At 39.9% G+C, this 26312-nt stretch overlaps 1 protein-coding gene across 2 annotated transcripts; it reads right to left on the reverse strand.

The window, feature by feature from the left end:
• Positions 1 to 24: 24 nt before the first annotated feature.
• RRN3 (RNA polymerase I transcription factor RRN3) lies at positions 25 to 26282 on the reverse strand. 2 transcript variants are annotated; one of them, XR_012161139.1, is made up of 19 exons: positions 26104 to 26282; positions 25709 to 25809; positions 23916 to 23972; positions 22381 to 22470; positions 22142 to 22271; positions 21606 to 21665; positions 20416 to 20479; positions 17238 to 17307; positions 13645 to 13743; positions 12587 to 12682; positions 11058 to 11193; positions 8462 to 8592; positions 7579 to 7709; positions 6489 to 6673; positions 4883 to 4991; positions 4224 to 4376; positions 3146 to 3233; positions 1452 to 1715; positions 25 to 52 (listed from the first exon to the last, which is right to left on the reverse strand). XR_012161139.1 is itself a non-coding variant. In XM_073362360.2 (18 exons), exons 2-18 carry the CDS (start codon positions 25799 to 25801, stop codon positions 1557 to 1559), a joined length of 1851 nt encoding a protein of 616 aa, XP_073218461.1. In that variant the 5' UTR covers positions 25802 to 25809; positions 26104 to 26282; the 3' UTR covers positions 97 to 1556. The 2 variants fall into 2 exon arrangements, 1 of the variants encoding a protein (XP_073218461.1); XM_073362360.2 differs by lacking the exon at positions 25 to 52 and having other exon boundaries at positions 97 to 1715.
• Between the last annotated feature and the right edge of the window lie 30 nt (positions 26283 to 26312).

Genomic DNA, 26312 nt, shown 5'->3' on the forward strand with positions numbered 1-26312 from the left:
TATGTTGGGAGATAAGGCAAATAATTTCAAATGCAATTCTCTTTTTATTGTTCTGGAATGACAGCAGAAGGGGTGAGATTTAAAACAAAACCAAAAAAAAAAAAAAACAGTTTATTTATAGATATAGGAAGATTAATTTTGTCATGTCATCCCCAAACCTCTCTCTCATCCAAAGTCTCCACCTCATCAGTATCATCACACAGTCCTTCAGAAGGAACATGCTAAATTAGGTGCTTCTGAAACCCATACTACCACATCCTGTGTCATCCTCCAGTGGCTAGATCACATATAGAATTCCATTTATTTTTGTACAAGTCTATGTTTTGCAAGTATCTGCAGGTGTCAAGTTTATTCTGATTCCCACCCAATGCTCAAGTCTTGAAAGTCTAACAAATAAGAGTCTAAACAAAAGGTCAGACTAGTGGAGTTGCACTGATGTAAGAAGAGAATCTGGCCCAAAATACTTAAAATTTTACTATTTTCAAACAGAATAAACTCATACTTTTTTTTTAAAAAAGTGTTTGTAATCAAACTGAACTATTGTGCATATATTTCCCATTCATTTTGCAGTAATTATTTACATATGTATTCAAACCTCTCCTACCTAAAAATCCAATTATGTAAAGTAAAGTTAGCATAAAAAAATTCCCTGCAGTGACATGAGGAGAATTGCATCTTTTCCTTTCTATAAACAAAGGTGTTTTTTTTTTGTAGTTTCACAATTCACATTTAAATATAGAGTTCCAAAAATAATAAATACCTATCCTTATAGAGTCCTTTTCATCCCCAGAACTTAAAGCACTGCACAACATTTCTTGAACAACTGACTACGTATCATATGATCACACATTAAGATGCTTTCATGTCACTTTCAAAACTGACAACTGTCTGAGGTGTTGAAAGACTGAACTTTCACACTTAAAAAGTCTTTTTTCCAACAAAATCTTATGCACTGATAATAGCACCTTCCATCTTCAAAGTGCTTTACCACGTATCTCCATTCTACTGATAGGGGAAGCTGAGGAAAAGAAGCTAAGTGATTTGTCAAAGGCCAGAGAGAGGCAATGTCAGGCTGAAATTAGAACTCAGGCCCTGGTACCTCATCCTACCCTCAGTTTACTTGTTAGAAAGATAACTTAAAAACATACCCAATCAAAACACAATTAAACATTTAGAATGAAATCCTAGTCCCACTGTAGTCAATGAGAAGGGGGGCCAGGATTTCAGCCTTGCTATGTAAATCCTTATAGAGCAACCATTATTAAACAAATGCTAGTCAAGAAAAATAACTATAAATTATGTATAAACTATTTCAATATGAAAATTGTAAAATACTGCAGTTTATTCTCTAGTCTTTTCTAGCAATGTCTGAAATTAATAAGAACACATCTCTGTAGAAATCTGACCAAGTTTAAGAAAAACTTAGAGTCTTTCTTCTTTAATATGATTACCAAAACAAGTAAAATCTTCAGAGTTTAGAAAGTTGCTCAGAAAGTCTCTTTAAAGAGTGAAAATTGCACATAGCTTTTGATCCACTTCATTTCTGATTTTCAAAGTCAGAGGTGCCGCTGTACATATGTTACTGGAGGGGATCCTACACTGCTTGCTGGGCTCAGAATATTTGAGTCATAAGAATTTGGAGGAATTCCAACCATGCCATCATTTTGAGGTGTTTCTCCTGTCAGAAAGTCATCATCTTCATCTTCAGTTGTACACTACACAAAGAGAAAATGTTAGTGAAAACAGAAAGACATTATAGTACCTTAAATAGAATTTCAAGCCTTAGGTTTAAATTTCTTCACTAGGAAAAGTTATCTGAACACCACATGAGATTTACTGGAGTGTATTAGTTGGCCCAGTAAAATAAAACCGTTCTCATGAGGCTCCTAGTCTCTGCTTCATAACACAGCTAGTAGATTTCACACCACAGAGAAGTATATATCTGACCAACAGGTACATATGTCTAGACAAGTGGAGAAAAGTCCTGGAAATTTGGGCATTTCTCGTATTCATTTGCTGAAAGTGTTTATCTAATTTTCTTGCGCGGGGGGGGAGGAGGAGGGGACCTGCTGAAAACCAGAAATGTGTTTTTAAATAAACTCTGAAATAATTCAAAATGTTGCAATAATACAGTCTAGCAATTAAACAGAAAGAAAGACTGAGTCGGCCAATTGCCACAATACATATATACACACAAACAATGCTATTTTATTATTCAAATAGCTCTAACAATGTGCTACATACTGTACTGTATAGAAAGATACACCCCATGCCGCAAAGAGTTTTCAAGTTCAGTCATAAGACTCTGGCTGATCTGGAAAGTGCAGAGAATTTTCTTTTTAATAAGTTCATGGCCTGTGGGCCTCCCAGAGGTCATACAATTTTAAGGAGTTGAATGAAGAGAGGTGGCTGTTTGGCAGACAGATGGGAAGAGAATTCCACACATAGACTGCAAAGCGTACATAGACAGGAGTGGCAGAAACAATTAGATAATGTGGAGATAGCTGTTCTAGGAATACTTTACATAGGCAGAAGCTGGCATCATTGCCAGGACAGAGGGGAGCTTTAATAACTGTAGTTTATTGAGAGAATAGATCCAAAACAGATCTAAAAGTAGCATCCACAGGAATCATCATAGGGACTTAATGAGAAAAAACAAAAACTAAATATTTTATACTACACTGATCTTGAACTGTGCCAGCATCCTAACCCACCAGCCTATATGTCAGCTCCTCCTTCAATCAGGACAGAGATATCATTGTACCTGTTTGATGATTCACAGCAGTTGGCCCATAGTGCTAGCATCAGAGCACAACTATGAATACATCCACAAAAGGAGAGATCAAACAGTTATCTGAGGGCCATGATCATACTCCCTCCCCCCGCCTAAGTAGATAAAGAATGCATTTGCTATGTACACAGAGCTTCCAGAATTCTGCATAGCTAATCATTCAGTGCTGGTTTCCCATTTACCTTAAGCATTTTGTTACCTTAAAAAAAAAAAAAAATTACTCCCAATTGGGAGTACACTTCCCTAAGTGTCAGTTGATGCAGGATTTAAGATTTTCTTTAATCAAAAATAAAATAAAATAAACCCCCAGAAACCACACACACACACAAATGATTTCTCACAGGAAGGAGTTACCTTTTTAAAGGGTTTCTTAAGTTCTTGAAGATCTTCAGTACTCAGTTCTTCCCAAATCTGATAAATAGGATCAATGGTCTTCTTTGATCTGATAACATAAATTGCAACATAGTACAAATAATCTGAATAAAGTTGCACACAAGAAGTTATGAACCAGGCATTTCATTTTAATATTGTACTATGTAATTCTTTACATTTCTCTAGTGCCTTGCAGAGGATCTTATACACTTTACAGACTAATCCTGACAACACTTCCTGTGGTAGGTAAATTATCTCCATTTCACTGCTGGGTAAGATGATGCAGAGAGAAGTTATATAGGTTTTCCTGAAGAGACTGCTAGTGGTAGGATCAGGAACAGAACTCGGCTCTTCCAATTATGTATTTTAATGCATAGGCAGTGCTCCCTCAGCAAACTATAATTTTCTTCCAGCCTGAAATCCTACCCACAGGATTTACTGGACTTCTGTCCAGCACTTTTATTCCTTTAGAGCAAGGACTCAATGCAATCTTTTTTAGGCTAGAAGAGGTCTTGTGCGGAAAAAAATCTATTTAAGATGGTCATCTTTTGTATGTTAAAGAACCCATCTGCACAAATATTCAAGGATCAAAGAATATAAGCATTCCAGGCTAGAGAGCTTCAAGAACAGCCCATTTAACTAATAACGAAAGCCTCTGAAAACAAACCAGATGCCCTCTCACACATGGCACAAATCCCAGAGATGCAAGAAACTACCACTTGGAGGGACCTCAGTACATTTTGTTATGCTAATATTATGATTTGGACTCATTAAAGAGGAGAAGATAAAACAAAATTTGCCTAACATAACGTTTTAACAAATGCAGTATGAGAGGATGGGCCCTTTTCCCTTCCCCATACCCAAAACCTACAGTGTGCACAAACTCCAATTCTCGAGCTTCTGAGTCTCAGTCCTATAAAAACAACTTATGTACAACTAGAGTGTTTTGACTTATAATACAACAATGCATTTTAGAAGAGTAGAACAGTCACCTTAAGTATGTTCTTTCAATTTATTTTATGCAAGGCAGAAATTAGTTTATTGCATTTGAAATCTATACCTTTTGAGAATGTAAGGATCAAATGGGAAAAAACTGTCAAGCGGGTTAGTGCAAGTCGGTACAGAATCACCCCCACTGCTGCTTCTGATGACTGGCAAAAATTGCCTGTTGTTCCTTTCAATAATGGTGTAGCAGAACACCAACTGGTATTTCCTACAACCAAAAAACACCGATAAGTGTAAGCATCTCTAACTACAGGGAAAACAAATACATTCAGAAGATACTAAAGTGGGTTGAGATATATTACATAAATATCCAAATTCTAGCACAAACTTCCATTTTATGACTAGCAGCAGGAGTTAACAATACAATCAGAATAAAGGGAGCTTATAAATGAAGTCTATCTAACCAATTCTACTCTCAACCGAACTTTATTGTAAGTAGTATAACAATCTGCACTATCACAAAGCAATGAAACAGCTCTACTTAACTACAGGGTTTCGTTGTATCTGTATTAGCTATAAACTGGTCCCACTCAGTGTATAGGTAATATTCCAACACTGAAGGGGCTATCATATATTATGCTATAATCTACAGTCATTATACAAACATACAAGTTTACAAAAAAATGTTAGTCTTCAAAATACTACACTATGGTTATATATCCAGATTGATATGGTTCATATAAAATTTAAACTGAAAAAATAAATAATAGTTACCTGGTAATGGCAGCAAACAAGTTAACAATGGAGGGTAAGCAAATCTTCAGAGGGTTTAGCTGACACATGACTATGCGTTCAAAATTTAAATTCTGCAGGTATGCCAAACCTTCAAAATAAGGATGGTGTACAATAAATACTATGGATTTATACAGTGTTATTCCATGTTCAAAGCACTGTACAGATTAAACTTAGTCTCACAACCCCCATGAAGGTAGATAACAATCATCCCTACTTTAGATAGGGAAACAGAAAGAAGTGACTTTTCCCTAAGGCCACACAGCAAGTCAGTAGCAGCGTTCATATTAGAACTCTCCCAACCTTGTGCCAATTTCTCACTATTACTTTAGAGTAATAAAGGGCAAGATCATGTTTCTCCTGGTTTAGAGAATACTTTGAAATAATGTGCAAGAATTCACTATAAAAAATTGTACATTAGATTATAAGAATAAGATGATCAAACTGCAAATTACATGGCTCTTACTCTCAGGGCCTGCACAAACAAAGCAACAACACCTTTTCAGTCAATTGCCAGATGATATATGATGATGCCATATATACAGTATGTGGAAATTCTAGTGTGACTGTTAAAAATTATTCAGCATTAAGATTTTTCAGACAATTTTAAAAGATCACAGTTTTGGCTGCATCAAGCAACATATAATGTTGGGGGACAGTTGGGGATATTATTAACTTGTCAAGCAGCTGCATGTAAAGCAATAGAAGGAAGCTTTTGCAGAACATCTAAAGAAGATGGAGAGAAAAAAGAAAAACAACAAGGATGTCCCCAGGCCAAGCTATTCTGTCATATAATGAGACTCTACTAATAATTATAAAATAAATGTAAGAAAATTGTGGTGAATGCAAAAGTCTGTAAAGAACAAGTCACAGAGTTCTGCAAGTAGAGAACACAAATAGCTTGTGTGATATAACAGCATTCCATATTTAATATGCTATTACAGACACAGTAGACGCTTAATTCATCATTAAGATTCTCCAGTCTGGCAGAGTTATGCTCAGTAATGGCCATGGGGCTTTATGGTCATTTTATGTTCCAATTAATCAAAAAAATCAATTAAAAAATGCCCCCTAGCTCTTACATAGTACTATTCATTAGTAGACCTCCAAGTTTTGGACCAGCCCCCAGTTTAAGTTAGAACAGCAGCAGGTTGCTCTAATTTATGCTCAGCTGCTCACAGTCTTACATCGCCCTTCCATCAGCCAGGATCATCAGGGCATAGGGACACTCCAGTCAGACTTCATGTATCAGTAACTGAAGGGGTGGCATAGACCCACTACACCAGCTCTGTGCCACAAGGGGAACCCTCCATCAATTTATATTAATTTGTGCTGGTAAAATAACTCAAAGCACCCACTAGTGGGCCCAATGACTTTATCTACATTGGTTTTTACTAGCTAAAAAGCAAGTTATCCAACTTTGTATTCCGATATAAATACAAAGTCTTATGCACTTTGTTTAAAATATAGTAACTTAACCTTCCCATAATTCACTTCACCAAACTGACCATTAGGAAATTAATATTTTTAGAGCTTGCACATAAATTTTGTTTTAATTTTATATTACTGACACTTTGAATGTACTCACCTTTCCTTAAGTTTCCATCCAAAAGTTGCTTGTGGCGAAAAATTAAAGCATAAAAAACAGCCTGGCACGTGGAATAAAAAGGTCCATGAAGAGTAACATCACAGTAAGCTTTTGTCCCCACATCCTGATTGTCAATGTATACGTGCAGCCAGTTAACCAACAAATCCATGCATGCTTTCACTGTACTATAATGGAGAAACATGGTCTGTAAGAACACCATTTGAACTCACGTATGAAAGATATTTTAAAAATATATAAAGGAGCTTAAAGTGTACTGTACATGCAAATAAGCACAGAAATCATTTTATAAAGTAGATTACACTTGTCCTCTGTGCCAGCAGTTATTGAACTGTCTGCAACAATATTGAGAACCCCAAGCATCAGGAAGATCTAAGTATTGGTAGGAGTGATGAGTTCACGAGAGGATCATTTGCAAAACGTCCCACCAAATAAAAAGTTTGGAAATCTTCTTGTCTGAGCTGTGAGGCACAAACAAGAGAAACCTTCTGGTTTCAAAATTAGGTTCAACATTAAGTCATTAAGCCCATGGCTTTTAACAATAGCTTCAGAAATCCTGAAGACAATATCCCATACTATATAACATTTACAAAGAAAAAAGTCTACTCATCCACCTATTGAGCACGCAAACTAGAAACTAATCTACGCAATGAATAGGAATAATTGCACTAAATGTCTCAGAGGCTTAGTACAATGCCTATCACTCTTGAAGATGTATGTTCAAAAATAAGTTTAGGGGCTGACTGTTAGGTTGAGCACCCACAATTCCAACAAAGTCAAAGACAATATAGGTTCTCAGTACCTCTGATAAATCTGGTGTTTGATTACCTCATCCTCACCCAGCAGGCATTAGCCCACATCCCATAAACACAAAACTTTTTGGAAAACTCAGAGCCCCAAAAGGGGAACAATAAGGACATTTTAGCTCAGAGTTATGGCTCATTGTCAGAGTTGTGAATGGGGAACTGGCACATTACCTTTCCATACTTAAATCTAGTATATGCCATAAATCCTTTATTTTTGACCATATACAAGCATAAGATATTTAAAATGATCTAGCAACATTACTTACACAATTGGAATAAAGTTAGCTCTTGCCAAGAAGCTGCCAATATAACTTCCAGCAGTCTGTCTGATCACCGCAGGATTATTTGGATTCTGCAATTTTTTCCAAAGATGGTCTAAGAATGCTTCTGCAAACCCCTGCAAAACAAGACAAAAAAAACCACATTCCAACTATTAACCCTAGTGCTGATGCCATCTGTAAACAGAGACTCCAGACACCAGTGCACTCATTACTGGTGTTTAAAAAAAACAAACAAACCCCACTTTCTGTACCAAAAGTTTACTACAAAAAAAGAATATGCAAATATTCCTACAAATGCTGAAAGAAATGTCCTTTGAGAATTTGCAGATTTTTGTTTTTTAACACTGTGCTGGCAAAGTCTGAACTTTGTTATGTGCAGGAAATCTACCAGCAGATTCAGCAGCGTATTGCATACGAAACATATGGGAGATAGAGTTGAACAGGGTAAGTGTAACTCAAATCCTGCTCAAAATGGGAGGCTAAATATATTCACTATCTTGATGACATTTTTTGAGAAACATAAATGAAGCTGTATTGCATTGTACCTCGGGTTCAAGCTGGTTCTTGTAATCAGTGAATGCATTTCCTGTGTCACTTTAAATGGGTCTGGATTCCAGTCATTTGTGATTTAAGACACAGTATTGAATATGCAACTTACAGTGGAGAATTTGTAGGGAGGGGTGGGAGGGAGAAAAAGTAAAGAGAATGGGGATAAAAATGTGCCTTTTCAGTCAGATATGGATTGGCACTGGGTTATCAGTTAAATCAATCAGCTTAACACAACTTTTTTGGCTAGGAGAACAAAATAAAAACATGCAACAGATATAACAGGAGAGGTGCACTTTACAAAGTGTATGCTTGTACTCACCAATTTAAAGCTACAGATGTGAAACATGAAATACTGTACATGACATGAAGCATGGGTTGGCAATATGAGCTTGTCAAAGACAGTAACCAGATCCCGATACAAGTCCTTTGTTTTGTTAACATCAAGCTTCCCTATAAAACAAAAAGGAGGGGGAAGGGGAGTTTGTCCAGTAACAGAGACATTTAGATTTTTCTCAAATTACAGTGAATATTTTAAAGGAACACTGCCAGACAGATTAGACTCCAAACGTTAGGGTCTATAAACCCAGAATTAACATAAATGCTTCCTGATATTAATTTAAATTAAGGTTTTTTAGGTTTGGATTTAAACATTCCCCAGAGCTGTTAGATATGCAAATATTGCAATACTGTACTAGTGCAGAACAGCCAGAAAGTGAAACTAAGCCACGCAGTCTCTGTGTTCCAGATGAGCGAAACACAAAAAATAAATCTGATTTTTAAATATTCTTGTTTAATAATTGAGGTTTAGCGCCAGATGTATGATTAAATATAACTTTCCTCCTACCAATGTCCCTTTCAGATATTTGTTCTTATAAATCTCAAAAGAGAAAAAACACAACTACTTTTCTTTTGCATTTCAATATATGATTTAAATTCCAATTTGAACTGAATGGTTGGTTGCGAGATAGATACTTCTGATATACAAATTACACAAAATTAGTGCTGTCTAGTGATTAAAAAAATTAACCGTGATTAATCGTGCAATTAAAAAGATTAACTGTGATTAATCATGCAATTAAGCTCACTATTAAACAATAATAGAATACCATTTATTTACATTTTGGGGATTTTTTACATTTTTAAAAATACTGATTTCAATTACAACACAGAATACAAAGTGTACAGTGCTCACTTTATATTTATTTTTGATTACAAGTATTTGCACTGTAAAAACAAAAACAGTATTTTTCAATTCACCTAATACAAGTACTATAGTGCAATCTCTTTATCATGAAAGTTGAACTTACAAATGTAGAACTATAATATAAAAAAACTACATTCAAAAATAAAACAATGTAAAATTTTAGAGCCTGCAAGTCCACTCAGTCCCACTTCTTGTTAAGACAATCGCTCAGATAAAGACGTTTGTTTACATTTGCAGGAGCTAAAGCTGCTGCTTCTTGTTCACAATGTCACTTGAAAGTGAGAAGAGGCATTCGCATGGCACTGTTGTAGCCGGCACTGCAGACATTTACATGCCGGATGCGCTAAAGATTCGCATTATTTTTTTAACCATCATCATCAGCATGGAAGCATGTCCTCTGGAATGGCGGCCAAAGCATGAAGGGGCATACAAATGTTTAGCATATCTGGCACGTAAATACCTTGCTATGCCAGCTACAAAAGTGCCATGCAAATGCCTGTTCTCGCTTTCAGGTGACAATAAGAAGAGTGCAGCATTATCTCCTGTAAATGTAAACAAGCTTGTTTGCCTTAGTGATTGGCTGAACAAGATGTAGGACTAAGTGGACTTGTAGGCTGTGAAGTTTTACATTGTTACATAATTGCACTCAAAAACAAAACATAAAATCTACATTTGTAACTTGCACTTTCGCGACAAAGAGATTGCACTGTGGTACTTGTAGGAGGTGAATTGAAAAATACTATTTCTTTTGTTTATCATTTTTACAGTGCAAATATTTGTAATAAAAAATAATATACACTTTGATTTCAATTACAATACAGAATACAATATATATGAAAATGTAGAAAAACATCCAAAATATTTAACACATTTTAATTGGTATTCTATTGTTTAACAGTTCGATTAACACTGTGATTTATTTTTTTTATCGTGATTAATATTTTTGAGTTAATCGTGTGAGTTAACTGCGATTAATAGACAGCCCTAAAAATAATCTCTAATTCTAATTATCAAAGTAATCATCAAGTAGAAGCAAGGGGGCACTGAGGGTATTACAAAAAATTTTACAGTACCAAGACACTACAGAAGCGAAGTCTAAGGTAAGGGAGGAAAAATAAATACATAGAGCCAATTGAGTATAAACAAAAAAGATCAGAAGGAAAAAGAGAAAGAAGGGCCAGATTCTCTTCACTGTTCTGGCCCTTTGTGCCAGTCTGGCAGCACAAAGTGGCTGAAAAGCCAATGGCTCTTCCCATCTGAGGAATCCCCCAGATTCCTCAGACAACACAACTGGCTCCTATACCACATCTCGTGTGGCTCCTGACATAGGGGACATGTCAGATTGGGAACAGGGTGGTGAGTTACTCAGAACACTATTGCTACTGCACTCCAGCTATTCTCAGCAAGGGTATAGAGAGTTGCCATACTTTAGAGTACAACTAACGAGACTGCTCAAAAGTACAGTAGGGCTGGTATAAAACAGGTCCCAGCATCAGGAAGCCAAAACTGGCTTCTTTGCCTCATCGTCCAACTGCGGCTATGCCCAGCAGATATTTGTTACAGCTTGGAAAAAATCAAGCCTATATCATGTTGCTGGGAGAAGAATTTTACAGCTGAAAAACCAGATTCTAGAGGACCAATCCTGCACTAGCAGAACTCTTATTGTTATATTTAATTACTAACAAAACAACAGGCTCACGTAAATTATTACCATCTACTTGGCAGATATCTTTAACATAAGAAAACAGAATGTTCATCAAAATATCCAAGCGTTCTGCTAGTGGATGGGCCATCATATCACTCGTACTGAAGGTATCTTTGTTTTCTTTTGCTTCTTCATCTTCCTCCTATCAGATAGATAAAGTAGCAGTTAAAAAGCTCTCATATGTACTATACAACAAAGACAGTCACCATAAATAAACCAAAACATACTTTCTCTGTTCAAAGTCATACGTTCAGCACTACCAACATAATTTAAAATAATCACCATCAACTATGTAATTAATTCTTGTTCAGCTTAGTTATAAGAGCTACAAGCAAATACATACAAATATTGCTTTGTTGTACTGATGATGGACTTAAGTCAATTACTTAATACTCTGTAATAGGCTTTAGATGTAGTTGCACATATTTTTTGCGTAAGCCCCATTCCCCTTTAAACACGAATCAATCTCTGACACAGAGAGAACAGGTTAATAACTGTCAACTCTTTGGGAATACTTACTCTTTATGGTAAATTGCCAATGGTGCAACCAGGTAGACTGGACATAGGTTTTTAATGGTAGTTACACCCACATGAATTATTAATGGTATGTCAGCCCACAGTTCTAACTTTAACTGTAAAATTTCTTAGGCTTTGCTTTCAAATGTTCAGTGTTGTTTTAACACAAATCAACAATGGCAATTCAGTAGTTAAAACTTTTCCTTCCAATGCCACAGTATATCGTTAGGGGACTGTACTGCTGGAGGTACCAACTTTCAGTAAGTCTAAGACAAAGTTGAGGCCTTGAGTTTCTTAATGTTCTCATGCAGGGGTCCTAACTAGAGCTGGGTGGAAATTGGTAATTCCATTTTGCAGAGGATTTTGAAATTTGTTTTTGTTCCAATTCAGAATGAAAAGCAACATTTTCAAAATTTTCCATCAAAGAGCCACAGGAAGCCCTGGCAGGCAACCAGGTGGGGAGCCTGGAATCGCCGACTCTGGGACAGTCTGCTCCATAGTCAGGGACCCTGGAAACCCCAGTACCAGGACAGTTGGTCTGGGAGGCTGTCATGGAGCTAGGGCCCTGGATGCCTTGGGGCTTCCAGGCTCACAGCTCTGTCAGTCACCGGGGGGCTGCCAATGAGTCAGGAGCCTGGGCTGCTGAAGAGTGAGGCAAGCAAGCTGGCTGGTTTTCAGTGGAATTGTGTCAAAAATCAACATGGTCCTGTAGGTTTCAATTTCGATGAAACTGAAAATTCTGACAAAAAATTTTGTATAATTGTTTCCAATCACCTTTTGAGTAATGACTCAAATTCCACTTTAGTCATTACTTTCTACTTACTAAAATATTACAAAGGCTAAAATCCCCAACTTGACCGAAGATTTGGATGTTTCTTGGCAGTTCACTTACAACCTAGTTATAACAAAGCAAGTTTGTACCTCATTGCCACTTTACAAGAAAAAATTAATATGATTCTTAACTGTTATTTAATTTTTTAAATATAAACATTCATTTTTAGAGTGCTTAGACAGCCAACCATGTCAAAGAGTCCTTCCTCTGTGGTTTTTTCCTTGATATCAGAATTATTAGCAGTTTCTTCAGCATCCTCAATATCTTGTCGTGGGGCACTTACCTGTAGTTAGAGATAAGGAAAAACAAAAATCAGATTTTTTTAAAGAAATCTTGGGTGCAGGAAAAAGTAACCACACTATATTCTTTAAGTCAGATACAGAGGACACTATTAACAGAGTTTCGGGGCTAAATATATGTTTAAAAATATATATATAAACAAGCACACACAATATAAACTGCTTAAAACTTCACTCAGATGCTTCCAGGAACTACATTTTCCTAATTTTTTTTTAAGGGTTGGGGCAGCAAAACGACATAGGGCATGATTTGGTAGCTATGTGCATGAAACTGACTTTCACTAACTTAAATTCCGTGGTTGCAAGAGGGGCCATAACAGGTCAAGTATCAGGTCATGTGGCCTACAATTATTACTGACACTGCACTGATGTGAAAGTTCTAGAGTCTGTTTCTTAATGGTCTCCAAATCCCTGACCAAACAGGAGTTGGGAATGCTAAGGAGGGAGCAGACACACCCTTCACAGGGTGTGCTCACAACCTGGCAGATTGATTTACGTTGATGTGCTCCAAAATGGAGACCCATGAAGTCCTAATCACTCAAAATGTTTTGATGAGTGAAAACCTATAGTAAAGCAACATGGACAGATGTTCAACACACGAAGAGCAGAATATTATAAAGATGTATCCTTGGGCCCAGATTCGAATCTCCAGTACGTGGATGCAACATACCACATAATTCAAAAAGCCTATGATGATATGTGCCACTCACTCAATCCTGTAATCCAAATCTTGTATATTATATATGCTGCCACATCTAAGAACAATTGTACAGTTTTAGGGTGGAGCTTCAGCTCTTCAATTTTAATTTACTCCCTTTGGTATCTTAAGGCCATGAACCCTATCTGAGTGTAATTTCTGTTGAGGTTTAATATTAAAAACTATCATGTCATTGCCGGGACTTAAGAGACATCAAGTTTCTTAAAAGATAGTTTGTTCCATACTTACATCTATCTTTAATAGCTTTTCAACAATAAGTTCCAGAATTTCAAGCCTCAGTGTCGGAAGATACACAGTAATTCGCAACAAATTATGAACATAACATTCCTGCAATACAATATAAAAATGAATATAGATTTTTCCCTTGAATTCTAAGTGACAGAATCATTTCTTTCAAGGATTTTAGAAACTAGAAGAAGCAGACGTATAGCTACAAAAGTGCTGAACCACAAATTCTCTTATCTAAAGATTTGAAACTGATGTGAATGTTGAACAGCTTACAGTTCTGTCCTAACTTCTAAAGAGTTGCTAAAAACAAGTTAACATATAATCCAAACAATGTGCTTAAACAAGAGGACGAGCGCATCAGTAACTTTTGTCAATCTTTGTCATAACTATTTTTTCAAGTGCATCTAGACAGTACATGTGCAAAAGTGAAATCTGCTTAAAGTGAACTGATATAGTGAAATTGTAAGTCCCGCATTATTTAGTCCATTATAACAAACAATTGACAATTCAGAAACAGCAAACCTAGGAGAGTGAAATGTTGTGAAACAGGTGACTTCACCAGTGTCCTACTGTTTTTAACTCCCATTTGGTTAAGAGTCAAACTGTGTGTACGTATACAAAAATATTTTTCACACACAAAACTATATTAAAAGAACGTTTTTAAGGTTGCAAAGTCAAGCACTCAAAAGTTAGGAAACACCAGTACCCTAATTTGGCCCCCTTGTAAATATGCATTGTGATTCAGCCTTTAATTACATTACCACATACATTTTTTCCTTAGGACCCCAGCCTCATTCAGTGAGCACAATGCTCATTTAATTAGCAGCTACTGAATATTTAGTTCTCTCCTCACTGTTTGTTGTATAAACCCCATGTGTCGTTTATTGGCCAATATTCAAACCCTGCTCTGAAGACAGAATTATTAATTTCCTCATGGGTTGTTCTATGGTGCTAGTCACTATAGTATCTGTGGCTTCACACATATTAATAGAATATCAGGGTTAGAAGGGACCTCAGGAGATCATCTAGTCCAACCCCCTTAAAAATCTCTAAGGAAGAAGGTTCCACCAACTCCCTAGGTAATAGCGTAATAGAATTTACTTGCACAACACCTCTGTAAGATAAGGGCTATTATCAACATTTTACAAATGGGGAACTGATGTACAGAGAGATTAAGATCAAAAGTTTCCATTTATTTTGGGTACCTAACATGAGAGGCTTAGGAGCTGACACTTCAGAGTTTATATAGCACTTTATATGATCAAAGCATAGCTCCTAATGACTTCAGCTGCTTCTACAACTCAAACCCAAGGGAATCATGTTGGGCACCCAGAAAATGAGGAATGCACAATTAGTGACCATCTGCGAAAAGTTTGGTTTAACTGACTTGCCTAGCATCATATAGGAACTCTGTGACAGAGGGACAGAATCCAATTATCCAGGGTAGCACTGAACTGCCTTAATCATGAGACTGTTCTCTTTCTTCTTGGAATCCCCTGCCTCATTCACTACAAACCTTCCAACTTCTGCAAAAAAAAAAAAAAAAAATGAAGCAGGAGTTCTACAGACAACAGTCTCCTTCACTACACAACCCTGATTCATCCGCAGAAATGCCCATCCTGTGCAATGACTGAGGCAAGGGTCCCGTGGAAAAAATAGCATGTGATCATGTATTAAAGACTGTATCATAAAGCATACACACGTAGAACTGAAATTAAGTTTGCACAAGCAACCTTAATGGCATTTCCTAACTTTTGAGTGCTTGACTTTGCAATCTTGATTATGTTCTTTTAACATAGTTCTTATGTGTAACTTCTCAGGTTTTTAAAAAAAGTGAACTGAAAAAAAAAAACAAATTCCATCATGTGGCATCATACTGATACCACACGGGTCAGCAGCAGCATTGGGACCTTTAGGTCCACCACACCTCTGCCACTTGACCTAACAGTAACGAGAACAGTTGGTAGATTGTCATCATCTACGTGGACCAACAGCAGGCAGGGCTGGGACACTTTGCCAGTGGGTTTCACAGGTATTTGCTGACACCAGAGGAACGGTGAGACTCAGTAAACTTGGGTTCCATTCCAGGCTCTGGGGGGAGGTGGAACATTCTCTAGGAGGCAGACTTTTCTGCCCATTTCCCTCCCTCCACAAAGCACACCACCTTCTGCCCCATTTTCTGCTTCCTGTCCTTGTCCCTATCCTGTCTTTTCTCCATCCCTGACTCCTCATCCCAGTCCTACTCTCTTTGCCTACCCAGTCCTAGTCACACCCTGCCAAACTCTCCGTCCCAGTCTCCCCTCCCCCATCCCAGGTCCCCTGCTCCCAGCTGCTCATCTGATCTGTCTCTCCCGTAAGCCTTGGCCTCCAGTCACAACAACTTTTTCTCCCCACCCACATTCCCCATCCCCACAGATTCCCAGTCTCACTCTCTCCCCATGGGCTCCTTGTCCAATCGCAGTGTCCTCCCTGTCCCCCACCTCAGTTCCCTCCACACCAGCTCCTCATCTGACCTCAGACCCCATCTCCCCCACCAACATATTGGCTCTCAGTCCTCATCTCTCCTTGTTTCCCTCACCAAGTCCCAGTCTCCTTGCCCAGCCAAACCCAACCTCCCAATCCCAGTTTCCCTCTCCCAACCTGCCAGCCCCAGTTCCCTCTTCCCACCTTTTCCACCAGACTCCTTGTCCTAATGTATTCCACCCACAACCCCTAAGGTTCTGCTCATGTCCACTCTGCATTTGAATCCTCTTCCACACTGCCTGGACCTATCAGGGGTCACTGAAAGCACAGGAGAGACAGGCTCCCTGCTCTCAGTTCAGGGGCCTGGACCCAGTATGGACCACAGCAGCCCAGACCTGGAATTGTGGGAAAAGTACTGCTCAGCCCCAGTCTGGCTCACAGAATCTTTGGGGGGTTTAGCTGCTAAAATCTAAGAAGTCCCTTCTGAACATGTACAAACCACTCATTTTTCAAAGGTTTATAACTTGGATAAATTTGGGGAAATTTTTACAGGGATGGCAAAAGGCAGAACCCTGACAAAAAAGCTCTTCCCCCCACTTCCGCCTCTCCCCGCCAACTCATAGTCAAGACCTTGCTCCAAAGAATGGGGGTGACAGAGGTTTTCAAAGAACCAGGAGTTTTTAACATGGGCAAAACAACTTATTTTTCCCTTAGCCTCATTCTCAGAAACAGCTTAATTGTTTTGGCTGAAATTTCCTGCCCCCCCCCCCCGCCCAAAAAAAAAAAAAATTGCCTGAGGCAGACCCCCAGAAAGAAAATTTCAGTTCAAATGATTCAAGTTCCCCAAAGTTAAAAGCAACTGAAAACAAGGTCTTATAATGGGAAGTATTGGGAAACCTTAATAACTGACCGTACTACTGGATACTCCTCTGAGTGGGTGTGTATCAAAGAAGCAACTACAGAAAAAGGATAGTTTTTGTTGAAATTACTCAACAATATTAAACTTACATTATTCAATATGGTGAGCACTAAAGCACCTGTATTAGACTATGCAATGTATCAAATGCCAAACTACGGTATTTTCTACTATTTATATATTTTAAAAAGATAAATAGTCTGCCTGCTCTTACCAGAGTTCTTTCTGATTTATTAATGAAAGGAAAGTTTTCCACAAGTATCGGCATGAGAAATTGTGGTGTTCTGTAAAAAAAGAAAATACAGGACACTTTAGCCAAAACAGAAGAAACAGACAGTGCATGTACTGAATCTTTCTACAAGTGAAGTTTGGAACAAGCATTTTTCAAGAGAGTTCAATTTTCACAGATGTAGGATAACAAATTGTACAAGATGTTTCTATAGGGCACTAATGTATTATATAACTTTCCACAAAAAAGTGTTAATTTTTTATAGAATCAAAAGTACCCCCACCGTTATCTTGGGAGGGGCAAGAATGGAGAAAAAAAAAAAAGTTAGAAAACACACTTCCATTACTTGATTCCACAGAAGCTCCTCCAATATTAACATTAAGCTGTCAGAATCCATTATTTCTGGGGGGGAGAGGATGGAGAGCAATTGCTCTGCGCAGCAGTGTCTCCTATCTACCCAGTAGATTTCCATATGGAAATCCACACTGACGTTACTGCAACCAAGGTATGCATTAACATTCCTCCCACAACAAAGGGTTTTCAGTGCACAGCTAGAGGAATCAACAGCAGCATGGCTTTTGCTATGCTAGTAAGCTATGCTTCCAAGTGGTGGTTGGTCAAGGACCAGAGTTTCACATAAACTACCATTACACACAACTGCAATCATCTCCCTACTAAGCGAAGTAAAATCAGTTCTTTGCAGTCAGTTGCAATGATATTTTTGAGCACTTTTCCCATATTAGGGGAACATTTGGCCTTTTATATTTATCTGACATATCATTCTTTCAAGCTACGTTATGTTGGCTTTACTGTGCTGACTTGGATTCTAGTTAGTTTTGAGGACACAGAAGCCTATGCGCTGAACCTGGATTGTGGTGCACACAGATGCAGAGCTACTGAAGCTAACAGGACTGCATGAAGATGAAGAGGTCACATGCAACGCACTGCAGAATTGGAACCCTGATTTGTACCTGAAGTACGTACAGATAAACCAGGATTCTAATAATAAGGATCTTACCAGATCACAAGAAAGAACTGCTACAGCAAAAAGAAAAGTTGAAGGTTGACTGCACAGTAAGCCTTCAGTGTGTTCGAAACAATTCAAATCACTAACAACCTTTGAATTGCTCATTGGAACACATTTTTCTTTGTACTGCAATTTTTACTCTCCAGTTTTGATACTGAATACTTTTGCTAAACATACAAAAAGCATTACTATGTTTTATACAGTTTCTTGGTAAAGTTCTGCAGTAAGCTTGTTTGACCTAACTGTATCTGCAGGTATGTCTACACTACATCGCATCGGTGGGCAGCAATTGATTCAGCGGGGATCGATTTATCGCATCTCGTCTAGATGCGATAAATTGATCCCCGAGCGCTTTCCCGTTGACTCCTGTACTCCACCACGGTGGTAGGCGGAGGAGCGTCAGCAGTCGACTCACCACGGTGAAGACACCCGGGTAAGTCGATCTAAGTACGTCGACTTCAGCTACGTTATTCACGTAGCTGAAGTTGTGTAACTTAGATCGATACCCGCGCCGCCCCCTCCCACCCCCAGTGTAAACCAGCGCCAAGTTATTATAACTAGGGATGTCACACACTTCACAATTTCTGTAGGCTGAGAGCATAGCATACCCAGGGGCTCCTTGCATTCTTCTGTTCTCCCCCACAAGCTCCCAGTGTGCCACCCTCTCATGTCCCTCTATTTAAGGGGTTTCCTGCAACTCCCACTACCCTGTCCCTAATGCCAGGCTCTCTGTGTCCCCCATTCCTCTCTCCACTACATTCCAGGGGCTCAGTGTGCCCCCCCATATCATTGTCCTGCATTCTTCCTCCCTCAGCAGGCACGATGCGTCCTCCTCAATCCCTTTCTTCCCCCCCATACCATGGACTCTGTGTGCATCCCCATTCTCCCCACTCCCCTATGTCAGGGGCTCTGTGTGCCCCTATTCGCCTTTGCCCCTTCATGGCAGGGTCTTTGTTCTCCCCATTCCCTCCTCCCTCCAGGAGCCTGCTTTCCCCTCCCCCATTTCCATTCCCCCCACTACCAGTTCCTGCTTCCACACCTGCCCACACATACAGTTCCCACTGCAGGCCCTTGCTTCCCTCATTACCACCACTTCCCACCCCCCAATTTCCTGCTGTCCTCTTCACCCACCTCCCCGTGCCTGCTTTCCCCTACATCAATTCCCCACCACCACTCTCCTTGGGGTCTCTGCTTCCCCTCCCACCATCAATCCTCTCCGAGTTCGATTCCTCACACTTCCTGCTTCCGCCAGCACTTCTACACCATCCCTCCAGTCTCTGCTGCTTCCCCCCACCCCCACTCTTGCTCTTTCCCTCTCTGAATCCCCATTTCTTCCATCATTCCCCCACTCTCCCACTACAAACCCTCCCTGTAAGGCTCTTATATTTCTGTTAAGAATCCAGACTATAGACAATCACCCTATGCAGAAAGTTAAGCTGCTGCCTCTGATCACAGGCACCAATTTTCCTTGGCACCGGTGGGTGCTTGCGCAGTCCTGGCCCCACCCCAACTCTGCCTCCTCCCTGTTCCTATTGGACCCCTCCCTAAATCCCTGCCCCAGTCCCACCTCTTCCCCAAGCGTGCCACATTCCTTCTCCAACCCCTCCCTCCCAGTGCTGCCGTGTGAAACAGCTATTTCACGGCGTAAGCGCTGGGAGGGAGCGGGGAGAAGCAGGACGCAGTGCGCTCGGGGGGGGGGGGGAGGCTGAGATGGGCGGGGTGAGGAGCTGCTGGTGGGTGCAGAGCACCCAACAATTTTTCCCCTTGGGTGCTCCAGCCCTGGAGCACCCACAGAGTCGCGCCTATGCCTCTGATATGTTTAGGCAGCAGAGAGATTCCTCTGCCTGCAGCACCAAGCAGTCTGGGGGCCATGATATTTCACTGATTCAGGCTTTTCTATTGTTCTGATTTGCATCAAAATCAATTAGGTTGTGGTCATCAATGCCTAGAATAGTTCCTGAAACTCTGGAATTGATCAGATGCAGCATTCTAATATTACTATGTTACAGACAAGCAAATACCATAAAGTTGCGAGTTAAACCTCGCTTTGCTCAATTAGTTTACATTCGCCGATTGGTGAAACAAAGCTATGTATTAGCAAAAAGGACATACAAAACTGTGGAATGATATACTTACGAAGGAACATATTTTGCTATAGTTTGCAGTGCTCTATGACATGTGTTAAAATTTCCAGAAAGATCTATCAAAAACAAAAAATGAGTTGTTATAATGAATCATTTCCCTTATCAAGTTACATGCAAGGAGCTACTCTAGCAGCGAGCATAAATACATTCTGCTAGCCACTCATGCTTTATAGTTCACCAGGGAAACTACATTTACCAAAGTTGGCTTTTGGAGTCTCCTTACTTCCAAAGTTACTGTCTACATGTACAATACAGTGAATATTGAACCATGATCAACCCTAAATCACCACCACCACCACAAGATACTATTACAACACCATACATCACTGATCTCCCTAGAGATCAGAGTCTGACCACATGCTAAGAAAGGCACACATTTCACCCACAATGTTGCACATTTCCACTTTTTTTTTTTAAACTCACTATGGGTTAAAACTAATTAAAGTATATAGAAAGATAATCACTGACTGCTAAAGGAATTATACAGACCTTAAAGGATCAGATTACACTTTTTATTTATTTATTTTTTTAAGATGTGCAATATTGGGAGGAAAAAAAAAGCACACAGAAGGCTCACCTCACTCCTATAAGGAAACTAGAGCTGTAGTTACACAGCCACCAGCAGAATTTATGCAGGAGAGTCATTCTAGACAGAGTCAACTATTGTTCATAAGTGAGTGTGAGAAGGAAAGGAAATCCATATCTTACAAACATTATGTTTGCTGCAGAAATTCAAACAGATAAAAGCAAGAACCTAGCAAAGGTTTTTAAGTGCCCCTCAACCCTGACTTGGTTATATTTTGTTTACCTAAACCAAAGGAAAACAAAAAAATACCCAAGTTAACTTGTTTTTATAACAATCATGGCTCTAAGCCTTTGAAATAGAAATGTATTTCCTATGCACTCATCTCAATACCACAACTACTGTATTAGTGGCAATGGATCAGAAGGGCGAGATTATCATGCAGTTGATTTCACTGGAAGTTGTGTGCAGTCAAGTGCAGGAGGTGGTATACGTTGTACTTTTTCTAAGGGATGTCTCATTTTCCTACATAGGTTTTCAATAGTACACATCACCATTAAAGTTGCAGTGAAAGAAGTCTGCAAAAAGACACAATATACAAACATTTTTGCTAAAAGAATTAATAGAGCATACTTAAACCATGCTGCATTAGTACTCACTTTCCTCGTCATCATCAGAATCTGAAATATCCACATCATCCTCCCTTATGGTTACTCGAGCTGATAGGAAAGAGGATAATTATTACATAACCATATAAAACTTAAAGATGACAGTCTTAATGGCACAGATCAAAGTATCATTAGAAGAAATCTCATCTGAACTACAGCCCCAAAATATTATCTACATGACACCAAAAACATAAGATGATCACAGGGTTTTTTCCATTCTGGGAGCTGGGAAGATTTTATAGTACTAGCTTCATTTCAGTTGTGTCATTTCATGAAAATTAGTATAATTTGTACTCAAGTTATTTTAGGAAGAAGAGTTTCTATTATCGATTTAAAACAAGTTTTCTAAAAATCCAGGTAAATTAAAGACTTTACGGTTAAAATAATTCTCTACAGTATTTCAGTTGTCCAAATAAATTCACAATATATGACACACATAAATGATAATTACAGTAAAGCATTCTAATTTTGCATACATGCTAACCTAATATTTGGATAATGAATAAAAGATGACAAAAGAAACTTACGTGGTATAAAATGTGAAGCAATCATACGGAGACATGATCTAAGGTACACAGTCTGTGCTGACACTAGATTACCAAGAAATCCCAAATATTCTTCCACCACATCTTGACTTCTGCTCAACCATGGCAGCTTCTGTATTATTGCAAATCGCATGCTCTTAGAAACAATAATGTGAAATACAAAGACATTTTGAGAATTCAACTCCTGATCTCCAGATGTAATATCTGGATACTATACTTACCAACAAAATGCTGACTAGCTGCTCAAAGTCTTTGGTCAAGTAGGCAACAGAAGCCCGAAATTCCTGCAGCCAATTAATGATTTGGGCATCCTTAAAATAAATCAGACAAGACAGATAAAACAAATTAAATAATATGACCTTACAAGCCAATTTCAAAATCTTTAAAACCCATATCAAACATGACAATTATAAACAGAGTGGCTATTTCCTCGTCTACATGTCATGAATTTCTAGAACTCCCATTAGTGTGAGTTAGACAAGATCACTGGGAGAACAGACATTTTAGCTTGAATCTACTTCTGTTTCAAGAATGAATATAGTGGCACAGTAAATGAACACACTACTCTCACATCTAAAGATGCAGGTTTAAATTTGAACCTCAGTAAGCAAGTTTAATTGTTTTACCCGAACTTGCATTTGTCCATATCGTTAAACCACCATACAATGTAAAAATAGAACTCAAAAGACTGGGTGCCTGCTTTTACCCCTCAGAATCCATTTGAGGGGATGATACTGTGCATGCAAATCTGACCACTCCTGCAGGCAAGGAACCATCTGCTTCCCTATATGCACTCTTCTCTTGTACCTGTACAATGCTTTCTGCAGTGCTGAAGAGGGCAAGCATGTGAGGGGAGATTACGGGCATCCCAAGTGAAGCATACTGTCTCCCGAACAACCCTGAGGGAGTCTGCCCAGGAGTCAATATAACCTCATGCTATGTTAACTCCTAAACAGAGCTCCCTCTGTGCTGAGGGATCAACCCTTTAAGCAGTGGACAGGAACTCCCTGGCATCATAGCTCCAATGGACCTGGAGAGACCAGCTTTGGACTCTGGAGATAGTACAGAAGCATAAGGTTTTTGCATGGACAGCCCTGAACCTCTGACAGATCTCAGAGGACCCACAGATTCTCAGAGGGAAAAAACCACTTATTTCCTCCACAGATAGTTAATGCAGACAACACCCTCTCCTATCACCTCTCCTCCCTCCCAACTACAGGATCAATTTAGAGGAAATTCCACACCAAGATCCTTAGTCTTCATTCCCCAGTCTCAGTTAGGTGTTTTGGGGTTTTTTGTTTGTTGTTTTTTTTTTGGGGGGGGGGGGGGGGAGGTTTGCAAGAAGGAGCAATTTGGCCTTGGATGCTGTAAATTAGGATTTGAAAGCAGTAGCAGAACAGAGGAAATTTTCATGTCAGTGCCCCCTCATCATCAAGTTTACTCCACAGAAATGGATTACACACATAAAATTATTGTTATTTTTGAGAGGGGAAAACACAGCAACCCAATAATACAGCATTGGGCACACTGTAACATTCATATCGCTTTGCAATATATTTTTAAAAATACTTTTGTCATCAAAAGATAAGTATAAAGCAAATACAGTCGGGGTAGATAAAAAAGCACTGCCCTAAACTGACCCAAGTTTAATCTTATTAAGTTTATTAATTGTTATTAAGCAAATACAATTTGCCCCTCAATTACATTCAGTCTCAGAGGAAAAGCCAAATCGAAATGATCTCAGTCAATTTTTTACCTTTATTTCTGTATCTAACAGCTGGTGCTTTAACAACTCAAAGTCTGTAGTTTCACCCTGGGAAAACAAACACAAACTGTTTTCTGCCATATAGTACACCTAAACAATTTGAAATACAAGCTTATTCTTTACACTTAATAATGATAGCTATGAAGACAATTGATAAACACTAGAAATCCAGTGAAATGCAGCAGTAGTATTCATAGACTGGTTCTCAATTTTAGCTGATGCTGTTTTGTAAGAAATAACCTGTTTCTGGAAAAAGATGCTTGTAAAGTTACTATTTTATAAAATGTGATCCCTCTGCACCCTCAGATTAGGTTGTCTCAGGGGGGTCAAATTCTCTTCTTATATTAGGGAATCACAGACTTTGTAGCTTGCATAGGCCAAGCTTACGGCACACACCAGGGGCTCCTCGTATTCATCCTTTACATCTCACAATGTCCCTATGTCACAACCTCTCATTCCCCTTTCTATTAGGGACTCCCTGCAACTTCCTATACCCTGTTCCTCATGCCTGGGAGTCTGCGCCCCTCCCCATACTCCTTTCCATCATATGCCTCAATCTTCTCTGCCAAGGGTTCTGTGCCCCCCCCATTCTAAGTTCCCTCTAAGATGCGTGGCCACGCAGCAGGCTAAAAAGGGCTGCGCAGGCAGGGAGAGGCACCCCTCCCCTGGCCCAGCCCAGCCAGAGCCTCACCCCCCACCCCTCTGCCCTAATCCTGAGCCCCCTTCTGCACCCCAATCCCCTCATCCCCAGACCCACCCCAGAGCCAGCAACCCCAGCCAGAGCCCACACACCCCAACCCTCTGCCCCAGCCCTGAACCCCTTCCCACACACCGAACCCCTCTGCCCCACCTCCACCACACATCACCTTCATATTAGTGCACATAACAAAATTCATTCCACACATGGACATAAAAAATTAGAGGGAACACTGTCCCCATTCTTCCCCATGCCAACAGCTCTGTGTACCTCCATCCGCACTTTACTCTTTCTGCCAGGGGACCTTCTGTGTAGCCCCTTCCCCCATTTTCCCCCACCCCAGGGTTTCTGTGCCCAATTCCCAATCTCCCCTGATACTAGGGTCCCCAGTTTCCCCCCATGCCAGGGGCTCTGTCTTCCATTCCCACCTTTCCCCCCACCCCATGCTAGGGGCTCTGTGTACTTCCAGGATCCCCCCAATCCTCTCCCACAAAGAATTCTGTGTGCTGCATTCCCCCCACACCAGGAACCCCCATTCTCCCCCCATTGCCAGGGGCTGTGTACAAGTCCACATTCCACACTCTACCACCATTATTCTTTTGTTTGGAAGATAAATCATGCTATGCTGGAAAGCATTAATGGGTACCTCAACGAGCTGTTTGAAAATGCAGCGGTGCTTGAAGCTGTAGCTGTGTTAATCAGATGACAGGAGCTCCATATAGCCCCTATTTCCCTCCCTTCAGTTTTTTGATTTTCCCCAAAATCAACAGGGTTCTAGCCACTGAACCTTAGAACAGTCCCTGAAATTTTGGAATTTACTGGATATGACATTCATAAGTTATCACATTACAGCCAGATGATATTGAGTTGAAAGTCAGCCTTCACAGCCCCTTCACAAGTTTGCCCAAATACCAGGAAAAGAGAGGAGAGTTGGAAGGACCCTCCTGAAGTCAAGAGGCATGTATTTGTGCAACAGAGAACTTGACTCTGCATGCTTAAAACTGATACATCAGCATGAACACCCGAATACACTGAAAATACTGCTTCTCTGCAGAGAGTTTCTGAAGGAAAACAAGGGTATAGTCACCTTTTGGTATTTCAGCAAGACATCTGTCAACGTCCCACCAAACCTGACAGTCTTCCTTGGCGGGGAACTGATGAATTCATCTCCTCCCAACATGTTAGCGTCTACACAGTAACACAAAGATTAAAACAGCATGAACATTAGCCAGCTGGGGTTCGACATTTCATTTACCTCCCACCAGTCAGAAAGTTACGCTTTAAAGTCAGATCATCTTCACACCAGCCTGGCCAGGAAAAAACAGCCAAACGCGTCAGGAAGATCAGAACACCTCGCAGACGTTCCTCAGGCGTTAGGCCGTTAAAATGCCCCGCTGTTCTTCAGCCAGATCCCAACTTGGGGGGCAAGGAAGGGAACAGGGGAAGAAACGCCTCCTTCCAGCCCCCTCCCCAGCGCCTCACCCTCCGCCAGCCGGCCCGCCCCCGAGCCTGGGCAGGGGCCCGTGAGACTCCGCAGCGCTCCCCGCCAGCGGGGGGAGGTCTCAATTAGCCGTTGAGCTGGTACCGCGCGCCTCCCTCTCCTCGCACCGCCAGCCCCGCCACCTCCATGATACTGCCTTGGGACAGGAAAGGACTGGGCGACCTCCCCGGAAGTGAAAACGACACCTCCC

The sequence above is a fragment of the Lepidochelys kempii genome, chromosome 10 (genome assembly GCF_965140285.1).
Source record: "Lepidochelys kempii isolate rLepKem1 chromosome 10, rLepKem1.hap1, whole genome shotgun sequence".
NCBI lineage: Eukaryota > Metazoa > Chordata > Testudines > Cheloniidae > Lepidochelys > Lepidochelys kempii.